Source organism: Salvelinus sp. IW2-2015, linkage group LG5, assembly GCF_002910315.2.
Source record: "Salvelinus sp. IW2-2015 linkage group LG5, ASM291031v2, whole genome shotgun sequence".
NCBI lineage: Eukaryota > Metazoa > Chordata > Actinopteri > Salmoniformes > Salmonidae > Salvelinus > Salvelinus sp. IW2-2015.
This window is the reverse complement of record NC_036844.1, coordinates 8,249,678-8,268,083: the sequence shown is the minus strand read 5'-3', so window position 1 is coordinate 8,268,083 and position 18,406 is coordinate 8,249,678. Positions and strand designations below refer to the sequence as shown.

Below are 18,406 nucleotides of genomic sequence, written 5' to 3'. Positions count from 1 at the left end.
CTATTAGTATAATTACTTCTAAAATAGAGAAAAGTTATTTTCCGCGCTTTACGTTATGTTGAGTGATGATATTTAATTTAATTCACAGGTTACTTACAAAACCTGGTGGATTTGTTGTTAAACAGTGACGTGGGTAACCCCCTACCATATCAGGAGCAGAAGGCTTAGGCAGTACGTGGCTAGGCAACAATCCCACATTTGATCTGGTCAGAGGCCAGAATACTAACACTTGTCTGTCCTGGAATTCACCTTACAACCATTGATAAGGTATCCAGTGCTGTGTGTATCAACTCCACCTTGTTTTTCTACAGATGGAGGACAGGAGATGTGGTTTCTCATGGAGTCCCATGACTAAAATACAGGTTGATACAGATGTCTGAACTGGGAGAGACCTTGCACTCAGCAATAAAGTTATACAAGACACGTATATGACTTTTCGTCATATTTTGTTATTATTGAATTGAGTGGTGGGGGAACRTCTCAGAGAATTGTCTTGCAATGCCTTTGGAAAGTATTCAGATCGCTTGAMTTTTTCACATTTTGTTATATTACAGCCTTATTCTAAMACTGATAAAATAGTTATTTKYCCCTAATCAATCTAGACACAATACCCCATAATGACAAAKCAAAAACAGTTTTTTGGAAATGCTTGAAAATYTATAAAAAATGAAAAAYGGAAATKACACATTTGCATAAGTATTCAGACCCTTTACTCAGTACTTTGTTGAAGGACCTTTGGCAGCGATTAGAGCATTGMGTCTTCTTGGGTATGACGCTATAAGCTTGGCACATCTGTATTTGGGGAGTTTCTCCCATTCTTTTCTGCAGATCCTGTCAAGCTTTGTCAGGTTGGATGGGGAGTATCGCTGCACAGCTATTTTCAGGTCTCTCCAGAAWTTTTTGTCCAKGCTCTTGCTGAGCTACTCAAGGACATTCAGAGACTTGTCTTGAAGCCACTCCTGTATTGTCTTGGCTGTGTGCTTAKGGTCATTATCCTGTTGGAATGTGAACCTTTGCCCCAGTCTGAGGTCCTGAGCACTCTGGAGCAGGTTTTCATCGAGGATCTCTCTGTAATTTGCTCCGTTCATCTTTGCCTCAATCCTGACTAGTCTCCCAGTCCCTGCCACTGAAAAACATCCCCACAGCATGATGTTGCCACCACCATGCTTGACCGTAGGGATGGTGCCAGGTTTCCTCCAAACGTGGCACTTGGCATTGAGGCCAAAGAGTTCAATTTTGGTTTCATCAGACCAGAGAATCTTGTTGCTCATGGTCTGAGAATCTTTAGGTGCCTTTTGGCAAACCCCAAGCGGGCTGTCATGTGCCTTTTACTGAGGAGTGGCTACCGTCTGGCCACTCCACCATAAAGGGCTGATTGGTGGAGTGCAGCAGAAACGGTTGTCCTTCTGGAAGGTTCTCATATCGCCACAGAGGAACTCTAGAGCTCTGTCAGAGTGACCATTGGGTTCTTGTTCACCTCCCGGACCAAGGCCCTTCTCCCTCGATTGCTCAGTTTGGCCAGGCGGCCAGCTCTAGGTAGAGTCTTGGTGGTTCTAGCCGTGTTCTAAAATCTATTTTAGAACACGGCTGTAACGTGACAAAATGTGGAAACAGTCAAGGGGTCTGAAAACTTTCCCGAAGGCACTGTATATGAGACACCATACGAAAGGATGATGACTAACATGTACTATCAGACAAAATGGTGATAGGTACAGTATCTGGTGTAGGCTGTAAATGACAATAGAAGATGAAAAACAAGTATAATACTTGCACATTGTTATATTAGCAGAACACTACTTCTACAGTGTTGGGTTGTAGTTTGAAATATGCTTAGTCATGTTACCATACTAGAACTCATTGCTTACTTAACATGAATAATTCATATATATGTTGGGGTCAATGGAGGGTGGATAGAACCTAGGTGTATGGAATGTTACTGAGTGAGACAAGRGGGATTGCATGAAGTTTACATTCTGTCAAACATGTTACTGTCAAATCTCATGGCTCCTATGGAGGGAGGCAAAGGACATCAGTCTGGTTTCAGTCACTAATAAGGTAGGGCAGTCATAGATTAGGGAGGAGTAAGGAATTCTGCCAGTGGTCCGGTCAGATGAAGTCCTACCTCACACACATACAGTATAGTATTGGCTGTCTCGATGTGCAAGAAGTTGATTCGGCCTAGTAGGAGGGTATAAATATATGTGCTTGTGTAATCATGTCTTTGTCTTCGCAGCTGTGTGACCCAGTGGGTGAATACACTTGGTTAGAGCTTTTTCTAGTCATCTGTGATTTTTTAAACTTTGTTTGTTCAGAACCTCAACAACAGTATTATGTGAAGGATTGTTCATTCTACATGGAACTGTTACGCTTGAAAGTGATCAAAMACACTTTGTTTGGAATATCTACGTAAGTTCAGCAATTGCACTCTTCTTATACCACTCTGTGGGCTACCCAAAGAGTGGTATGAGGAAAGTGCCATCTTCCTGCGGTTCACATCTGCCTGTATTTATTGAACTCTGCCTGCTRAACCCATGCACCTGTCCATAACCTGTAATACATTATATAGATGGAAGGGACTACATCACACACCGGAGACTTGAAGACAGGATCTCACCCAGAGAGCTGTAAATGTCAGGGTGTGGTTAGACAGCCAAGTCCTTAGATTAGACCATTTAAATATAATAGAATTCCATTMTATTTCTGGGGCAACTGAAGTTGCATCTGTAGCTGTTCTATCTGTGGTTGTACTCTACACACAACTTATTTTATTTTGCTCGGTAAAGTGTAGGCATACTGTCTTTATAAGCATATCAATATGATAGCCTATTTGCAGTAGAACATGTTTTGTCTTTGTAACACAAGCACARGCATCGATTTTTTGTTGATAAATGTAACTACACTCAAGCTGGCCTTGTTTGTGCAATGTCCACATGTAGCCTACACCTGTAGGGATATTAGTTCTGGSATTTGTCCCCTAGGAAAGATCTAAAAGCGGGAGTAAACAGAGACGGGATGAGACCAAACTAGCATCTTATGGAATATTGTGTTGACAACTTAGTTGACTGAAGACAAGGGCATTCAACTCGCAGTTGTTGATATCGTGTCCATGGGAACATGCCTTTACGTGACGAGATAAAACTTCCAGTTGCAAGCTACTTTCGTAGCAAGGTGTTGTAGAACGAGTGTGTCATGAAACACATTGCAGACACCGGGGTACTTCTTGCTATTTTGGCAAAACTGTGATTTGACAGGGAAACATCAGCTGGCTAGCCCAGATACTAATATATACATATTATTAATACTATTGGATATAAAACACTCWGAAGTTTCTAAAACTGTTTGAATGATGTCTGTGAGTATAACAGAACTCATATGGCAGGCAAAAACCTGAGAAAAAATCCAAACAGGAAGTGAGAATTCTGACATTGTTAAACTCATCGCCTATTCAATTCCCTGTAATATATGGATCTGTTTGCACTTCCTACGCCTTCCACGAGATGTCAACAGTCTGTAGAACGCTGAATGAAGCCTATACTGTGATGTGGGACCGGATGGGAGGTGTTTGAGTCAGTGGTCTGGCAGATTGCCAGTTCTTGGTCACGCGCATTCCTCATGATATCGCCATGTGTTCCATTACTTATAGAGACTGAAAAGAATTCTCCGGTTGGAACCTTATTGGATATAAATGATAACAACATCCTGAAGATTGATTCTCTACTAAGTTTGACCACTTTATTGAACTTGTAATATAACTTTTTGAAATTTTCGTCCGACGTTTGCCTGCATCTGCGTTTGGACACGTGTACTACACATGCTAGCAAAAGTAGCTAATTGGACAGAAGTGATGGACATTATCGAACAAAACAACGATTTATTGTGGAACTAGGATTCCTGGCAGTGCATTCTGATGAACATAATCAAAGGTAAGGGAATATTTATGATGTAATTTCGTATTTCTGTTGACTCCAACATGGCGGAGAAATGTTGTTAAATCTGAGCGCCGTCTCAGATTATTGCCTGGTGTGCTTTTTACGTAATTTTTTTTAAAAATCTGACACAGCGGTTGCATTAAGAACAAGTGTATCTTTAATTCTGTGTAAAACATGTATCTTTCATCAAAGTTCATGATGAGTATTTCTGTTATTTGACGTGGCTTTCTGCAATTACTCCGGATATTTTGGAGGCATTTCTGAACATGGCGCCAATGTAAACCGAGATTTGTGGATATAAATATGCACATTATCGAACAAAACATAAATGTATTGTGTAACATGATGTCCTATGAGTATCATCTGATGAAGATCATCAAAGGTTAGTGAATCATTTTATCTCTATCTCTGCTTTTTGTGACTACTATCTTTTGCTGGGAAAATGGCTGTGTTTTTCTGTGGCTATGTACTGAACTAACATAATTGTTTGGTGTGCTTTCCCCGTAAATCATTTTTGAAATCAGACATGTTGGTTGGATTCACAACATGTGTAGCTTTAATTTGGTGTCTTTCATGTGTGATTTCATGAAATATATATTTTTATATTAATATATTTGAATTTGGCGCCCTACATTTTTTCTGGATTTTGGCCAAGTGGGACGCTACCGTCCCACCTATCCCAGAGAAGCTAGCTATCTAGCTGCTGTCAGATTGGTTAAACACAAGGTCAGCGCAGGCTTTAACCTACACATAAAACTGAATTAGTAGATCATCTTGAGATGGTGAGTCACTTCTCGGCATAGCAAAGCTATCTTAGCTTACCTCACTATCACTAAGTTATTAACTACTGCCCTTGTTTGTTTGTTGAAATCGCTAACACTTTACTCGTATAACTTTATCAGAAGCATGTGATCAATGACGTCCGAAGCTTCGATTCATCGAACAACCACCTGATGGTTTGGTGCTGTTTTCAGTAGAAGACAAAAGGGTTACCCTATACACTCGCTACAGTGTGTGGGACGTCAGCTATAATAATGTGGCTGCTGTMAATTATTTTGACCAACAGGTGCCACTAGTGTACACTATGTTGATCAAAACCTTGAGTAATGACACAATTGCCTGGAAAGCATCAATGCTTCAGTGATCTTCGTCCACCTCCTTACTAAAAGACACTCCCAAGAAACACCCACATTAAACCACACCCCAAAGACAACTCTTGTTTGTGCTTCAGTAATGGGAACTGCATTCCTTAATGAGCACCGGARGAAACACATGCGGAATCAGTGAATGCAGTTCACCTTTAAGCAGAGAGGAGGGAGGTGGCTGGTGCTTGTAACAGCAGACAGGAAATTAGGTGGGATGGTGGGTTTGGAAAAAAAGACTGTAGGGTGTACAATACATTGATAGAACATATAATGTGCAGTATTTGATGCTCAAGTGAAGATTGTACATGGGAGAGTGGAGTTGAGGGTTAAAATGAGCAGTGCAGTTCAACACATGACCTGAAGGGGGTGAGCCACTCTATGGAATTGGTTATCACATTAATTAATCGTTGATTTATTAATATCACTCTGTTATCAACACAAATAGTAGGGAGGCAAGTTATACATAAGCATCACATTAACTTTGATGAATTCCTCCCCCTTCCTCTCTCTCTCTCTCTCTCTCTCTCACTGAAGTGCACACGCTCACACATACAGAGTCTGCGTATAGATAGGCAGACCAATTCTGCTATTTTTTCACTAATTGGTCCTTTGGCCAATTGGATCAGCTCTGAAAAAAAGCTGATGTGAAAAGATCTCATGTGATCGGTTAAAAGACCATTTAGTGGAAAGAAATATGCAAATGTAGCTGCAGGTCTAAACGCAGTCAGACACCCAGAAAGAGGAATCCATGTAATCCAAGTCAGCCAGTCACATCACGACATCAGTCTGACTCATTCCAGTACCTCATTAAACTTCAGCTTTACAAGTTTCACCGTTTCAATTCGGCACCAACCACATTTGAAATCATAATGTACGTCTAAATCACTATTCATYCTAACCCGACACAAGTGTTCAACATCGAAATCTCCATTGTAATTCTGTTTCCATGGTAACACGATTAGTGTTGATAACGCGTGGTTGCTGTGCGTACAGTTGGTTCTTTGATGTTTAGCTGCAGCGCTGGGTAGCGGTAGAAGAGGCAGACTGTAGATGTGGTCGGAGTCCTGACACAGTGTTACCCCCACAGGACTCCCGGAGAGCTGAGCTGACATTRCAGTGAGCATTACTGACTCTGACTGAGTCTGAGCAGGTTTTTGTGGATGGTTGGCTGCATAGAGCCGAGGCTCTGCCGATACTGCAGTCAATAGACCGCCCTGTAGCGGAAGAAGGATCCAAGCACCAGCCCATCCAGTGTCTGAGGAGCAATGCTCGCTGTAATACCTGTTTGTCCATTGGCAGCCAGGGCAGATCAAACATGTCCTCCAGAGCTGGTGCATCCCATAGAACCAGTATGTCCGGTAGAGCCAAAATGTCTGAATAGATCAAAGGTGTCCCAAAACACAATGTCGAACAGAGAAAGCAGAGCCACCAGATGTGCCATTGTTATCACTTCAGTAAAGATTAATTTGTGCTGTTGATCAAAGTGGATATGTCCTCATGTGCTTTACTAGGCCCCTCCTCTTCTCACTTGCTCCTCCCCAAAAAGTATAGCTGGCCACCCTTCCCCTGGTGCCCAGTCCGGTAAATGAGGAGAAGTACCGGCTCTAGATTTGTTTTTTTTCTTCTTTTGACTTGTGTAAAGATGTGTAAAGTCTGTGTGCTTGAGTTATCTTTCGTCTTTTGGCATAGCATGAAAACAATTGGACATGCTCTAAAAGTCATACACACTGTACAATAAATCTACACACATCTTTAAAGCTTTCAGTACATCTAAGAAAATCCATAACAAAACCAAAAAATGAAGAGAAAAAAAACTGTTGATACACCAAATTTWAAAAAATATTCAGAATTGCACAATTTCATCCCCACCAATTAGCAAAACTTCTCTTCATGTGTTTTTTTTCTTCTTTTTTATAATACTGTACAGACAAACATATTTTTTGTTGTCGTCATTCACGACACGTTTTTGAGCTATTAAGAAAGAAATTCCAGGTTGAGGGATCGGTCGATAGCAGCAAACTGTATTTTACATCAACAGTTTCTCTGCTAGAGCCAGAAGAAAAGAGCCTGCGTCACCCTAGCAGAAAACCTAGACATTTAGCTAGACATGGGTGGATTACAGAAGAGAAAACATTACAGGAGACGGGGAGAAGGGGAGAGAGGGGAGACGGAGAAACAGAGAGGGGAGAGGGGGGATGGACATTTTCTTACATGAGATATGGATGAAACAGAACATAAAGGAGGAGAGACATAATGTGTGTATGTAGCTGCGTGTGTATGTGTTACATCAATGGGTTAGACAGGTTCTACCGGTTACAGCTGATTGCGAAAACACAGGCGTAGAGTTAAAATGCTCAGGGGAGTAGGGRACTATTTAATGTTGTGACCGTGGGGGTAAAGGCTAAAACATGCTTTACTTTCCTAAAGGAAGAGATGAAAAACAGATTTTACTCTCTTGTCATGTCACTCCTGTCTCTGGAAGGTGGCTGGACCTCTTTCTTTCTTTCTTCTGTTGGCCCCAAGGTTCCCCTTGCAACTTCCCCACACTCTCTTCCCTCGCTTTTTCATACTGCTGCCTGCTCTATTCACTACCAATGGGAACATGATAACTCTTATCACATTTATAACGGCTATCTATCTGTCTGACTGGGAGCTCGAATAGCCTTACCCTAACCCTAACCCTAACCTTAACCCAAAAACCTAACCTTAACCCTTAACCTAACTCTAGCTCCTAACCCTAAAACTAACCCTAGCTCCTAACCCTTAACGTAATTCTAACCCTAACACTAATTCCAACCTTAACCCTAAACCCCGTATAAATAGCACTTGACCTCGTAGAGACTAACCAAATGTCCCCAGTTGGTCAAATATGTTCCGTTTACTATTCTTGTGGGGACTTCTGGTCCCCACAAGAATAGTTAAACACGTCCACACACACACTGAGGAGTTAACGTCTGGGGCTCTGTCGTAGCGGTAACTTGGCTGGTGATCAGCTGGCAGGCTGATCAGACAAAGTGCCCAATATGCTCCCTAATAGCCTCAGTCAGATTAATGATATCTGCTCCCTCTCATTTACCCTTCTCCCTCGCCCCTCCATTTGATCTCCATCCATCGCCCCCTCTCTCTCTGTCGATTGCTCCCTCAGCCCTCYATTTGATCTCCTCCTTCTTTTTTCACACACTGTCTATCTTATTCCCCTTTTCATTTAGTAATTCCCTTCTCACCCCTCTGTTTGATACGTCTAGCTCTCTCTCCTTTCAACCGTTCCCTCTACACCATTCCCATTCCATTGTCTTGTTATCCCACAGAGTATATCTTTAATAAAGGGATGCTTAAGCAGTACCGTGGGTGGTGAGATACTGTGGGTTGTGCCATTTTAGCATGTCTCCTGACWGGAAGGCCAATACAGCCAGGTCCCTTTGGGTGACAGACTGAGTTTTGCTGTGTCATGGTAATACTGTAGCTTCAGGGGACAGAGGTTTTTGTATGTATGTGTGTGCGTGCGTGCGTGCGCGCGTGCGTGTGTGTTCTAACTGTAATGTCACATCTCCTGTTCTGACTCAGCCACTTGTTCAAAGGTCACACGGTAACGCCACACTTCGCTGACTGGAAACAACGCAGTGAAGGACTGTGGGAATAGTACTACTGGCTACAGGGCGCAACTATCACAGGAGAGAGGTCAAGGTCAAGGCTCAGATAGAAAAGACAGATAATTGATTGATGACCAGATATAAATAACGCACGGAGATGGAGCGAGAAAGAGAGATGTAAGTAAGACAGWGGAGGCTGATGAGGGGAGAACGGCTCATAATRATGGCTGGAATGGCGCAAATGGAATGGCATCAAACACGTGGTTTTTGAGACCATTCCACTGAMWCCGTTCCAGTYRTTACCACAAGCCTGTTCWCCCCAATTAAGATGACACCAAACTCCTGCGAAGTAAGAGTGAGTCAGATTCATTTCGTGTTGCGGTGTGGTCGTTGTCAGGAAGGAAACACTCAAAAATCGTTGGCAACAAATCTCCTAATGATAGTGATAAAGGATAATGGGGGTGGGGGGGGCACGAAAAAACCTCAGCACAACACTAGTACGCAGCGAGCGACGAGGGATTAGCAGAGGGTACAGCAAGTGGGGTGGGGCAGGGGAAAGGGATGAGGGTTCCACAGAAAAAAGTAGACAATAGTAGWATATCAATCAAAGGTGTCCTTTTAGTCAGTCAGCAAACAATARCTGAACAAGAACTACAGCCTATAGCTGTCTTTTTGAGTGTGGGGTTTTATATTTATTCTTATGAGCACCTTCTTCCTTCAAATTCCTTTCCTCTCTTTTTCTTCTTTTATTCCCTCATTTTTCTCATTTGCTCTCGTCGCGAGTGGGCCGTATCTTCATCTCGGAGAACTTGAGGGAGTACTGCCAGCCGGTCCAGGTGGACCACTCGATGCCGTCGGCATAGGAGGTGTGCTGCCCGCGGAGGTACTGTCCGTTCAGGTTGGACGTGTGGCAGTTACGGTACCACCAGGCACCGTGGTAGAAGGAGGCACAGTTGTTCTCCGAGTGGTCGTTGTCCTTGTCTTTGGTGGTGAACTTCATTCCGTTGTGCTTTAGCAGAGCATCGCCTGTGTGGGGGGTGGTGGTGGAGGGTGGGGGGGGATTGGATGGGTGGAGAACACATTCATGTTGCATTCATGTACAAACATATTTACACAAACATGCACGCACACACACGGATGCACGCACAAGCACACACACCCACCCACACAGTCAAATGAAATGGACAAGGGTGAACAGAGGAGAAATAGGGGATAGATTGGAAGACAAGAAAGGAGAAATAGATAATTAAGAGAGGTTGAGCGATAGAAGAGGCTTTAGAGAGAAATACAGTTGATTCCAAATCTTCAGTGCTTTGATTTGTCTTTCCTGGCTAAACCAATGTCTTTCACCAGAGCCCTCTTACATCCGACAGCACCAGAGCACCACTGCATTCCTAATTCATTTCCAAATGACTAAGGAACAATCAATCATTTCCATAAATGACGTGAGATCAGAGAGAGGCCTCCTCTCCCTCTCTAAAGATCAGTCCTCATTACACAAACCACAGGGTTACAACACTTTGTAGTTCATTTATCAAAGGGCTCTATACTGACCTTTTTATCCTTCTGCTTCTACTATCGCCTCCCTAACGATCCGATCAGCGCACAACTGTCACATCGTGCGCACATACGCACGCACACACGCACGCACGCACGCACACACAGACACACACAGACACACACACACACACACACTTAAAAAGGAGCTTTGAAGCCTCTAAAAAGTATCTAAAAATACTCTGCGAGCATTTACAGAAATAGAACTGAAGAGAGGCAAACGGGACACTGCTAGCTATAGGCTACGGCTTTGAGCTGAATGTCACACTTGGGGGATTGGCTATGGAACGCCATTTGGGTCTTTGCGTGTCAAATAAGATACAGGTTAAATAATGCTATTTGACACGTAAAATAAGCGTGTTGACCAATCAAGACCTGAATATGACTGCACATCAGATAATAATTGAACACGTTCATATTTTTTTATACGTAGTTCTTACACATTGATTACACCATTACTTGTATTTAATGTCACAGCATTCACCGATACGTATGCTATGATGCTGGCAAAGTTTTGTCTCGCGCATCTGCCGCTGCTTCACTTGAACGCAGACACACTCTTGAACGCAAGCTCTAGGACAGTGCAGGTCATAAAAAAAAGCTAGCTAGCTGATGGATGCAAACAATGTTCTTCCCCAAAAACATAGCGAAACAACATATCACATCTGTTTCAGTAGCTATAGTTAGTTAACTAACTATCTAGCTARGTGTCATAATCTAAAATACCCCACATTTATAAGACTGTTATTTGATTAATGATGGTCGGACCCACATATGTGAAGCTRGACACAATAAGGGTTAGCCACAGTAGTTGAATTTGCGGTTCACCTTCAAAATAAAAGTCTCTAATTGAAAGTGATGCAAATGAATGCAAATAGTGACATMATAGAATAGATCATGCTAAACGAGGTTGGAATGTTGTTATATATAATTTTWCAAACATCTGTTGAAATTACTCTGTGGATGCATTAGACTTTAGAATTGCATTGGGGCAWACTTATTTGACTTGGGTACTGAGCAGACGGATATCTCATTTCATTGATCCCAAGTCCTTAGGTAAAGTATTTTTCTTAAAACTGTATTGTTGGTTAAGGGCTTGTAAGTAAGCATTTCACTGTACGGTCTACTATACCTGTTGTATTCAGTGCAAGTGACAAATACAATTTGATTTGAAGGCTGTACAGTGTAATATGAATGTCAATACGCACAATAGGCTGATTGGGGAGGTGATTTCCCACAGTCACKGTCCTGCAATAAGAGCTACGATGCTAATATTTGTGTAATCTCTTCACAGTTGTGTTCTGTGGCTCTAACAGAGTAGACTGATACCCCAATGCTCCACATTCCAACACTCCRACCTTGTTTAACATTATCTAGTCTAAATATGGCATGATTGCACCAATTGTAACCATTTGCGTCACTTTCAAAGAGGGAGTTTTATTTTGAAGGCGAACCGCWAATTCCACTATTGTGGCTAGTCCATATTGCTTCAGAACACATAACCTGGTCCGTCAAACCTCACTAGCCAGATGAAGCTAGCTGGCTGCTTATAATGTTAGCTTTGGGCAACARGGTTAAGKAGCTGSCYARCWAKTTATTTTCATGAACTGCAGTTCGATTTCAATAGGAGAACAACAAGTGGCTACCTAGCTAATACTTACTCACATCGGTCCTAAATCGTTGCTAAGAATTTTGAAAATGACTGTAGTTTCTACGGGTCGTTGTTTTCGGGCTGGTTGCATTGGTGCTAGCTAGGATGGTACCAAGGTAAAGTTTCTAATAGCATCTGTATCAAAGATATTTGCAAACATTTTTGATCCTGCTCTTATCTCAAATGATCACACAGACGTTTTCCCATTCGGTCGAACAAAWAATGCCTTATTACCAACGCGGTATTGTAAACACAACGTGCAAATTCAGCACAAAACAACATTCTATAATATAATTTTTGTTATTTGCCGTGTCAAATGAAAAGCTTATTTGATGAGTCAAATAGTAATATTTGACGTGTACCTTTTTTGACACGCAAAGACCCAAACGTCATTCCATAGTTGGCTTACTGTCAGTGGCACTACACATGGGGATGTTGAGTGATGTCATTCTGTCCCACAAAAATCTACGATTTCAAGGAATTATGTATTTGGTATCTAAACTCTTCAGGCTTTTGATGAGCAAAAATATATGTGTGGTTTATTTATCACTCTCCCTCATTTGTCTGTTTTTTCCCCCTCTCTTTCCCTCGCTCCCTCTCAACCTTTCTGTAATTCTTCATGGTGTGTCTGTGACCMGAGGGGGATAGAGGGATAAGTGTTTTCAAAAAAAAAAAAATGCCTCACAAAGTAGAGGAAAACACTCCTCTCCAGCGGTGAAGTGTTCTCTAGCATCTCATCAGGGCAACTAAATCCATYAATTGCCCAGGCAGGGTGTGGCCACATCTCCACTCCACCCCCTCCAATTCCATTTTTCCACAGTAACTCGCAGCGCCACCAGTTCCGACTCGGCGCGTTTCATCATTCACACAGAGAGCCTCTACGCCGAAACATTAAAAAAAAAGATACAAACATATAACCCCAACCCAATGTGACAACGTGATAATGGTTGCCGGATAATACAAAACAATGGGAGAGAGAGAGGAACCAGGCTAGCAGCACTTAGCGTGTCATTTGCGGCCCACTCAGTGTAATCTTGTCTGGCTGAAGGGAAGTGGATGGGACAAGGGGACTCCACTGAACACTGTTAGAATCCAGCCGCAATGACCACCATTCCACTGAGACCAGAGGGGTATCCTACGATGCAAGCTAGATCTACTCAGGGTTTTCTAAAGCTAATCAGCTTCAGTTAGCTTCACATTCCAGCTCAGGCTTTATCCGTATTACGACGGTGGATATTGTTTGTCCACCTGYCRCTAACTCTARCAGGCTTGTAACTGCRTGTKCATGTCACACATGGCTARTCRAACACCGAGCTCTTCATTGAGACATTTCTGAAACATCAATCTATAGGCGAGTCAGTGCCACATTTTCATTTGTGCCGGATTCAATATGAAATTAAAGTTATCTTGCAAATTCAGCAGGCTATTGAGTGAAATAAGCTTTTAGACGTGGGGCTGCAGGTAGCCTAGTGGTTAGAGCATTTGGACAGTAACCCGAAAGTGTTACTGGATCAAATTCCTGAGCTGACAAGGTAAAAATCTGTCGTTCTTCCCCTGAACAAGGCAGTTAACCCACTGTTTCTAGGCTGTCATTGTAAATAAGAATTTGTTCTTTAACTGACTTGCCTAGTCAAATAAAGTTTAAATTTAAAAAAGTGCCGTCTTTATTTTATTATTTATTGTTAATGCCGTCTTTCGCGTGCTTATCAATGCACAAGTACCTTTTTTCCCCTGTCCTATGGATGCTGCATAAAGTTTTAAATGTATTCTGTCATTACCATGTCACATAAAAAAATGTTTACTTTTGTTTAATACAATATATTTAATCAGTCGTCTTCCTCAAATGRAGGGGATGATGATGCAATCTTTGCAAGAGGAAGGGAATCTGATTTCATTGGTGCTCAATTCGTGGCTCAGTCATTTCAATCAGGGTAAGTGGAGTTCGCCGTGAGTTMGCCTGCACCGGAGAAGGTTACCTCTGAAGGAGCCATTGAAATGTACTTGGCTAAAAGGTGAGCAACTTCATATGACCGGTTATCATGAGTTGAACTCAAAGTTAACCAAAGTTACCTCGCTAACGCCTCAAACCTGCTTCGTAGGATACCCCTCAGATCAGAGAAAATGTGTGAGTGAGAGTGTGTGTGTAATAATAACAATAACAGTGGTACTAAGGGGGGGGGGGGGGTATGAGGGAGAGGCTAGTGTGCTGCAGTGGGATTCAAATGTCCAATAGTTGTCAGTTGTCAGTTGAAGGTTAGTGGTATTGAGGGAGGATGAGCGGATACAAGCTTTACACTGTAAAATATTAGGGTTCCTCAAGGGTTCTTTGGGAAGGGTGATGTTCTATGYGGAACCATAATGACTCAAAGAACCCTTTAAGCTCTTCAATGGTTCTTTACASTTCACAAAATGGTTMTTTGCTCTYTTAGTGMTAATTKAATTGTCCAGTTTATCTAATAGGTTGTGTTATGCCATTACATATTATATYTGGCTATGGCCAGTGATGGTGTCTTGTGAAAGACTCACGTATGGCCTTGTGTCAATTGAAAACGGTTGACTAAATCAGCCAGTGGTTCTCAACTCTCTACTCAGTGACCCCCGGCTGTTCCAAAGGTAGCAGACTTGATTCGACTTGTCAAAACAATAACAACACATATGGAGTTTTAACAATATAATACGGCTGACCAGAATAACAACCCTGTATGGTTCTTCAAAAGGATCTACAAAGAGCCTTTTCAGAATGAGAAATATTCTTTATACAATCATTATTAACAAAGGTTCTATAAAGAACCACAAAAAAGGGTTTCATGTAGCCCCGAAAATGGTTGTACCCATAGCACAACACTTTCTTTTGACGCTATATAGAACAAATGTTAATGGTCATTTATAGAGCATCACAAACAGGTTCTATATAGCACCGRAAAGGGTTCTGTTATGGTTACAAGCCAAATAACCCCTGTCTGGTACTATTTAGAACCATTATTTCTTTGTGTGTACAAGCCATTTACAGAACACTCTCTCTTTCTGCAAAACCTGCTTCTGACAACACTCTCTCCCTCATCCTCTCCTCTACACCCCCCTCTTCCCTTCCCTCCATCTCTCATCTGTCCCTCTTCTCTCTCTGCGTGCTCAGTTCTCASTACTCCACTCCCCAAAGGTTCTTTAAATTGATTATTTGTTGTGACAGGCATCTGGCAGTGTTTTGTTTATGCTGCCGGTCAACCACAGTAATTAATTGGGTAGTAATTTATTCACGGTGACGTGATTGCGGCTGAGATGTGATGTTTGGGGAACAGATATACGCAGGCACATACGGTCTGTCCTTGTTTCTCTGTCCCTGTCTSTCCACGCTGTGGAGACCAAACGAAACACTTCCATCCCTCCTTCCCTCAGCACTTAACAATAAACTACTGCAGAGGACACAGCCGTTTTTACTATAGATAGTCAATGCATTGCTGAGTTATACGTATTTGATGAGTAAACCTGGGCCTTCTACATATGTGTTTAAGTGYGGCGTAACTTTGCTTTGGGTACCTCGGTGTCTCGTTCTATAACAACCCAATCTATAATTTGAATCAAACTTAAATGTAAAATGTTAATTGAAGATGAGAGTTTATTAGGTTGATACTTTATTGATTAACACAGGGAACTGGTCATTCAGATATATGTACCTGCATTTCCAGAGTAATCTCCAACGGTCAGTGGGTATCCGTCATCGTCAGGGTCCACAGAGAACAGGCCAACTCCAAACATCCCATACTGGGCATRGGCTGTACTGTTGTCAAAGTCCTCCAGGTCAATCCTCAACTCATAGTTGCCCTGGATGGAGAGAGCATGGATTTGCTTCAACCCTGCAGACAGAGAGAGAGAGCGAAATGGAGGGARAGAAAGAGGAAGAGAGGGAGGGATGGGAAACAGACAAGTTGGGAAGGAGAAAGAATGAAGGACAAAGAAGGAGCAATAGGAAGGGAAGGAGAGAGTTAGAGTTGACCGATCAGAGCCACTCCCTGAGGGAGAGAGACTCCTTGTTGCCTTGAGACAACACCCACACCAAAGTAATTTCATTTCAGGAGCAGCATCTGCTTCGTACTGTGCCATGTGTCTTCAAGGAAAACAGTAACACACTTAACGTCCCTGCCCACCAGTCAGTTCCCAGAAGTCAACCTGCTACAGTAAGTGAGAGGTCCCCTGTCTGGATGCTTTAACCCATGGTCTGTCACATAACATCAAAGACAGCACTGCTCTCACTCCCGAGTCCTCACAAAGCACAGACTCTGATGGACACACACACACAAACGTGAGCGCGCACTCATGCACACACACACACACACACACACACACACACACGTTTGTTTTATTATCCTTTTGGGGACCAAATAGTTGATTCCCATTCTAAATCCTATTTTCCCTAACCCTAAACCTAACCCTTAACCTATYCCTAATCTTAACCCCAAACCCCTAACCCTACAYCCTAACCTTAAACCTAATCCTAATTGTAACCCYAACACTAAACCTAACCCCTAAGCCTGAAAAAGCCTTTTTGCTTTTGAAGACAGGCGAAATGTGACTGACCGGCTCRATTTGGACTTATGAAGCTACATTTTTAAATKATGTTTTTTTTTWMMWTKGRWWAAARKWAARRMYYMRRRSYWMMAAWTKGKWTWWYMWWWKGGRAARRAAAWKGGRAARRAAWTYYKSYTTKRAARKTKRWWAAMYTKKWAMCCCMMYTTWARRAARKKKYYYYTKRARKTTTTTKGGWMMMCSAMYKGRRRRSYTTTYYTWRKYYWMSSYYMWTYMRRAWYMWTYMMMRSCYYYWWARSCYTWRSCCCMMCCMWYYYYTTWARGRYTYMMMWKKKGSCMWKRRSYWMAMMRRRKKRRKWRKKKWRKWAARRWTTYMRGRMYWAAARKKGKWAAARKWRKWRSCYWMMAAAAAGMYTATMTCCTAATATGACTTTGGTGCAGGTCATGTTGTTCTTGACATTACCGTCTCTGCTAAACACACTAMATCAAATAAAATCAAAGTTTATTTGTCACATGCACAGCATACAGAAGGTGTATAACCTCGCTATAATCTTGCTAAGTGGAAGGGTCTCTACAGAAGGTGTAAACGGTACAGTGAAATGGGTAATTGCACATTTGCATAGTAGCAATATCAAAAATACAAAATGTCAATATAAAAAAAGAACAAAAAGTGTCAACGCCAGTAGAGAAAGAACAAAATAATATAGAGTATGTACAAGAACAATATCAGTGCTAGATCAGGTAGTTATGTGCATACAATCAGGGGTAAAGTGGCTGGGCATCAGGATAAAAAATAAATAGCAKCAGCAACGTATGGCATGTGTGTGCGTGTGTGTTAGGAGAGAGTCATGTGAATGTGCATAGAGGCACTGCAGAAAGCCCGGATGACTGGGAACTCGCCCCCCCAGTGATGAACTCGTCCGTCCACACCATGCATGAACAAAGGAATCTATATGAGCCTGTTTCTGTCCTGCCCTTAACTTTGGTGCAGGGCATGTGATATCCGTGGTCTCTTCGTCGTAAAAGTCCCTGATCCCCTCAAAACGATACGCACGTCTAGTTGTGTCCAGTCCAAGTGGTGCTTRTACAGGCAGACCATCTATGGGAGGAAGGACGTCAGCGTGGCACAGCAGCTGAAACCTGGTCCAGACTGAGTCTGAATGCTCCTTGGCGACAACAACACCAGACTCCAGAGCATCGAAGCTGTAAAACAGGAAAATAGACCAAAAAATAAAGACCTTAAATAAMATCAATTCACCTACCAAGTTTAGATTAGAATAATAACCTCATACAATGCAATGAAAATGATATTCACCTGAAGTGCTGGTACTGCTTGATCTGTGGCAACGGCCTGAAGTACGGAGTCAGGTGTTGTTGCCAGCCATAGCTTTCCACCAGCACCGTACCATCCTCCAGTCTCCTTGTATGGCTGGTGGAGGAGAGTCAGGCGGGTTCTACTGATGCTGGAAGACAAATTCCAGATTCAAATATTTTATTATACAACAGATGGCCGCAATCACCGCCAACTTGATGGGTCATGTAATCATCTGGCGAAGGGGATTCTTTTATTTAGACATGTATCTAGCTAAACAATGAACCATAATCCCAACCCATAGAGTGCTAGCAATACAAACCGATTGTCATAGCTAGCTAAAGCTAACCAACTAGGTTCAATGTTAGTTAGCTAGCTAACATTAGGCTATAACTGGCAATGGAAATGGCATTCTGAGATAATATTACTACACAGATCATACACATAATGTTAGCTAGCGAGCCTGACAGCTAACATTAGCTAGCTAGCTAACAGTACGCTTTAACTTGGGGTATTTTGTTTAGGCATGCAGCTAACTAGCTTGCTAAGGAATTAACCATAATCCAAATCCATAGAGTACTAGCAATAGAAAACTGATTGTCATAGCTAGCTAAAGCTAACCAAATAGGTTCAAAGTTTGCTAGTTAGCTAGCTAACATTAGGCTATAACTAGCAATACAAATGGCTTTCTGAGATAATAT

The 18,406-nt window shown here is 42.2% G+C and overlaps 1 protein-coding gene across 1 annotated transcript in view; it reads right to left on the bottom strand.

Annotated features, from left to right (window-relative positions):
- Positions 1–3,750: 3,750 nt before the first annotated feature.
- Positions 3,751–18,406, bottom strand: part of LOC111964475 (fibrinogen C domain-containing protein 1-like) — a 273,359-nt gene continuing 258,703 nt past the window's right edge. The window contains exons 6-7 of the mRNA XM_070443759.1: positions 15,544–15,723; positions 3,751–9,690 (exon numbers count right to left, since the gene is read on the bottom strand). Coding sequence (XP_070299860.1) covers positions 9,428–9,690; positions 15,544–15,723 — 443 coding nt within the window. The 3' untranslated portion in view covers positions 3,751–9,427. The remainder of the gene's footprint in view (positions 9,691–15,543; positions 15,724–18,406) is intronic.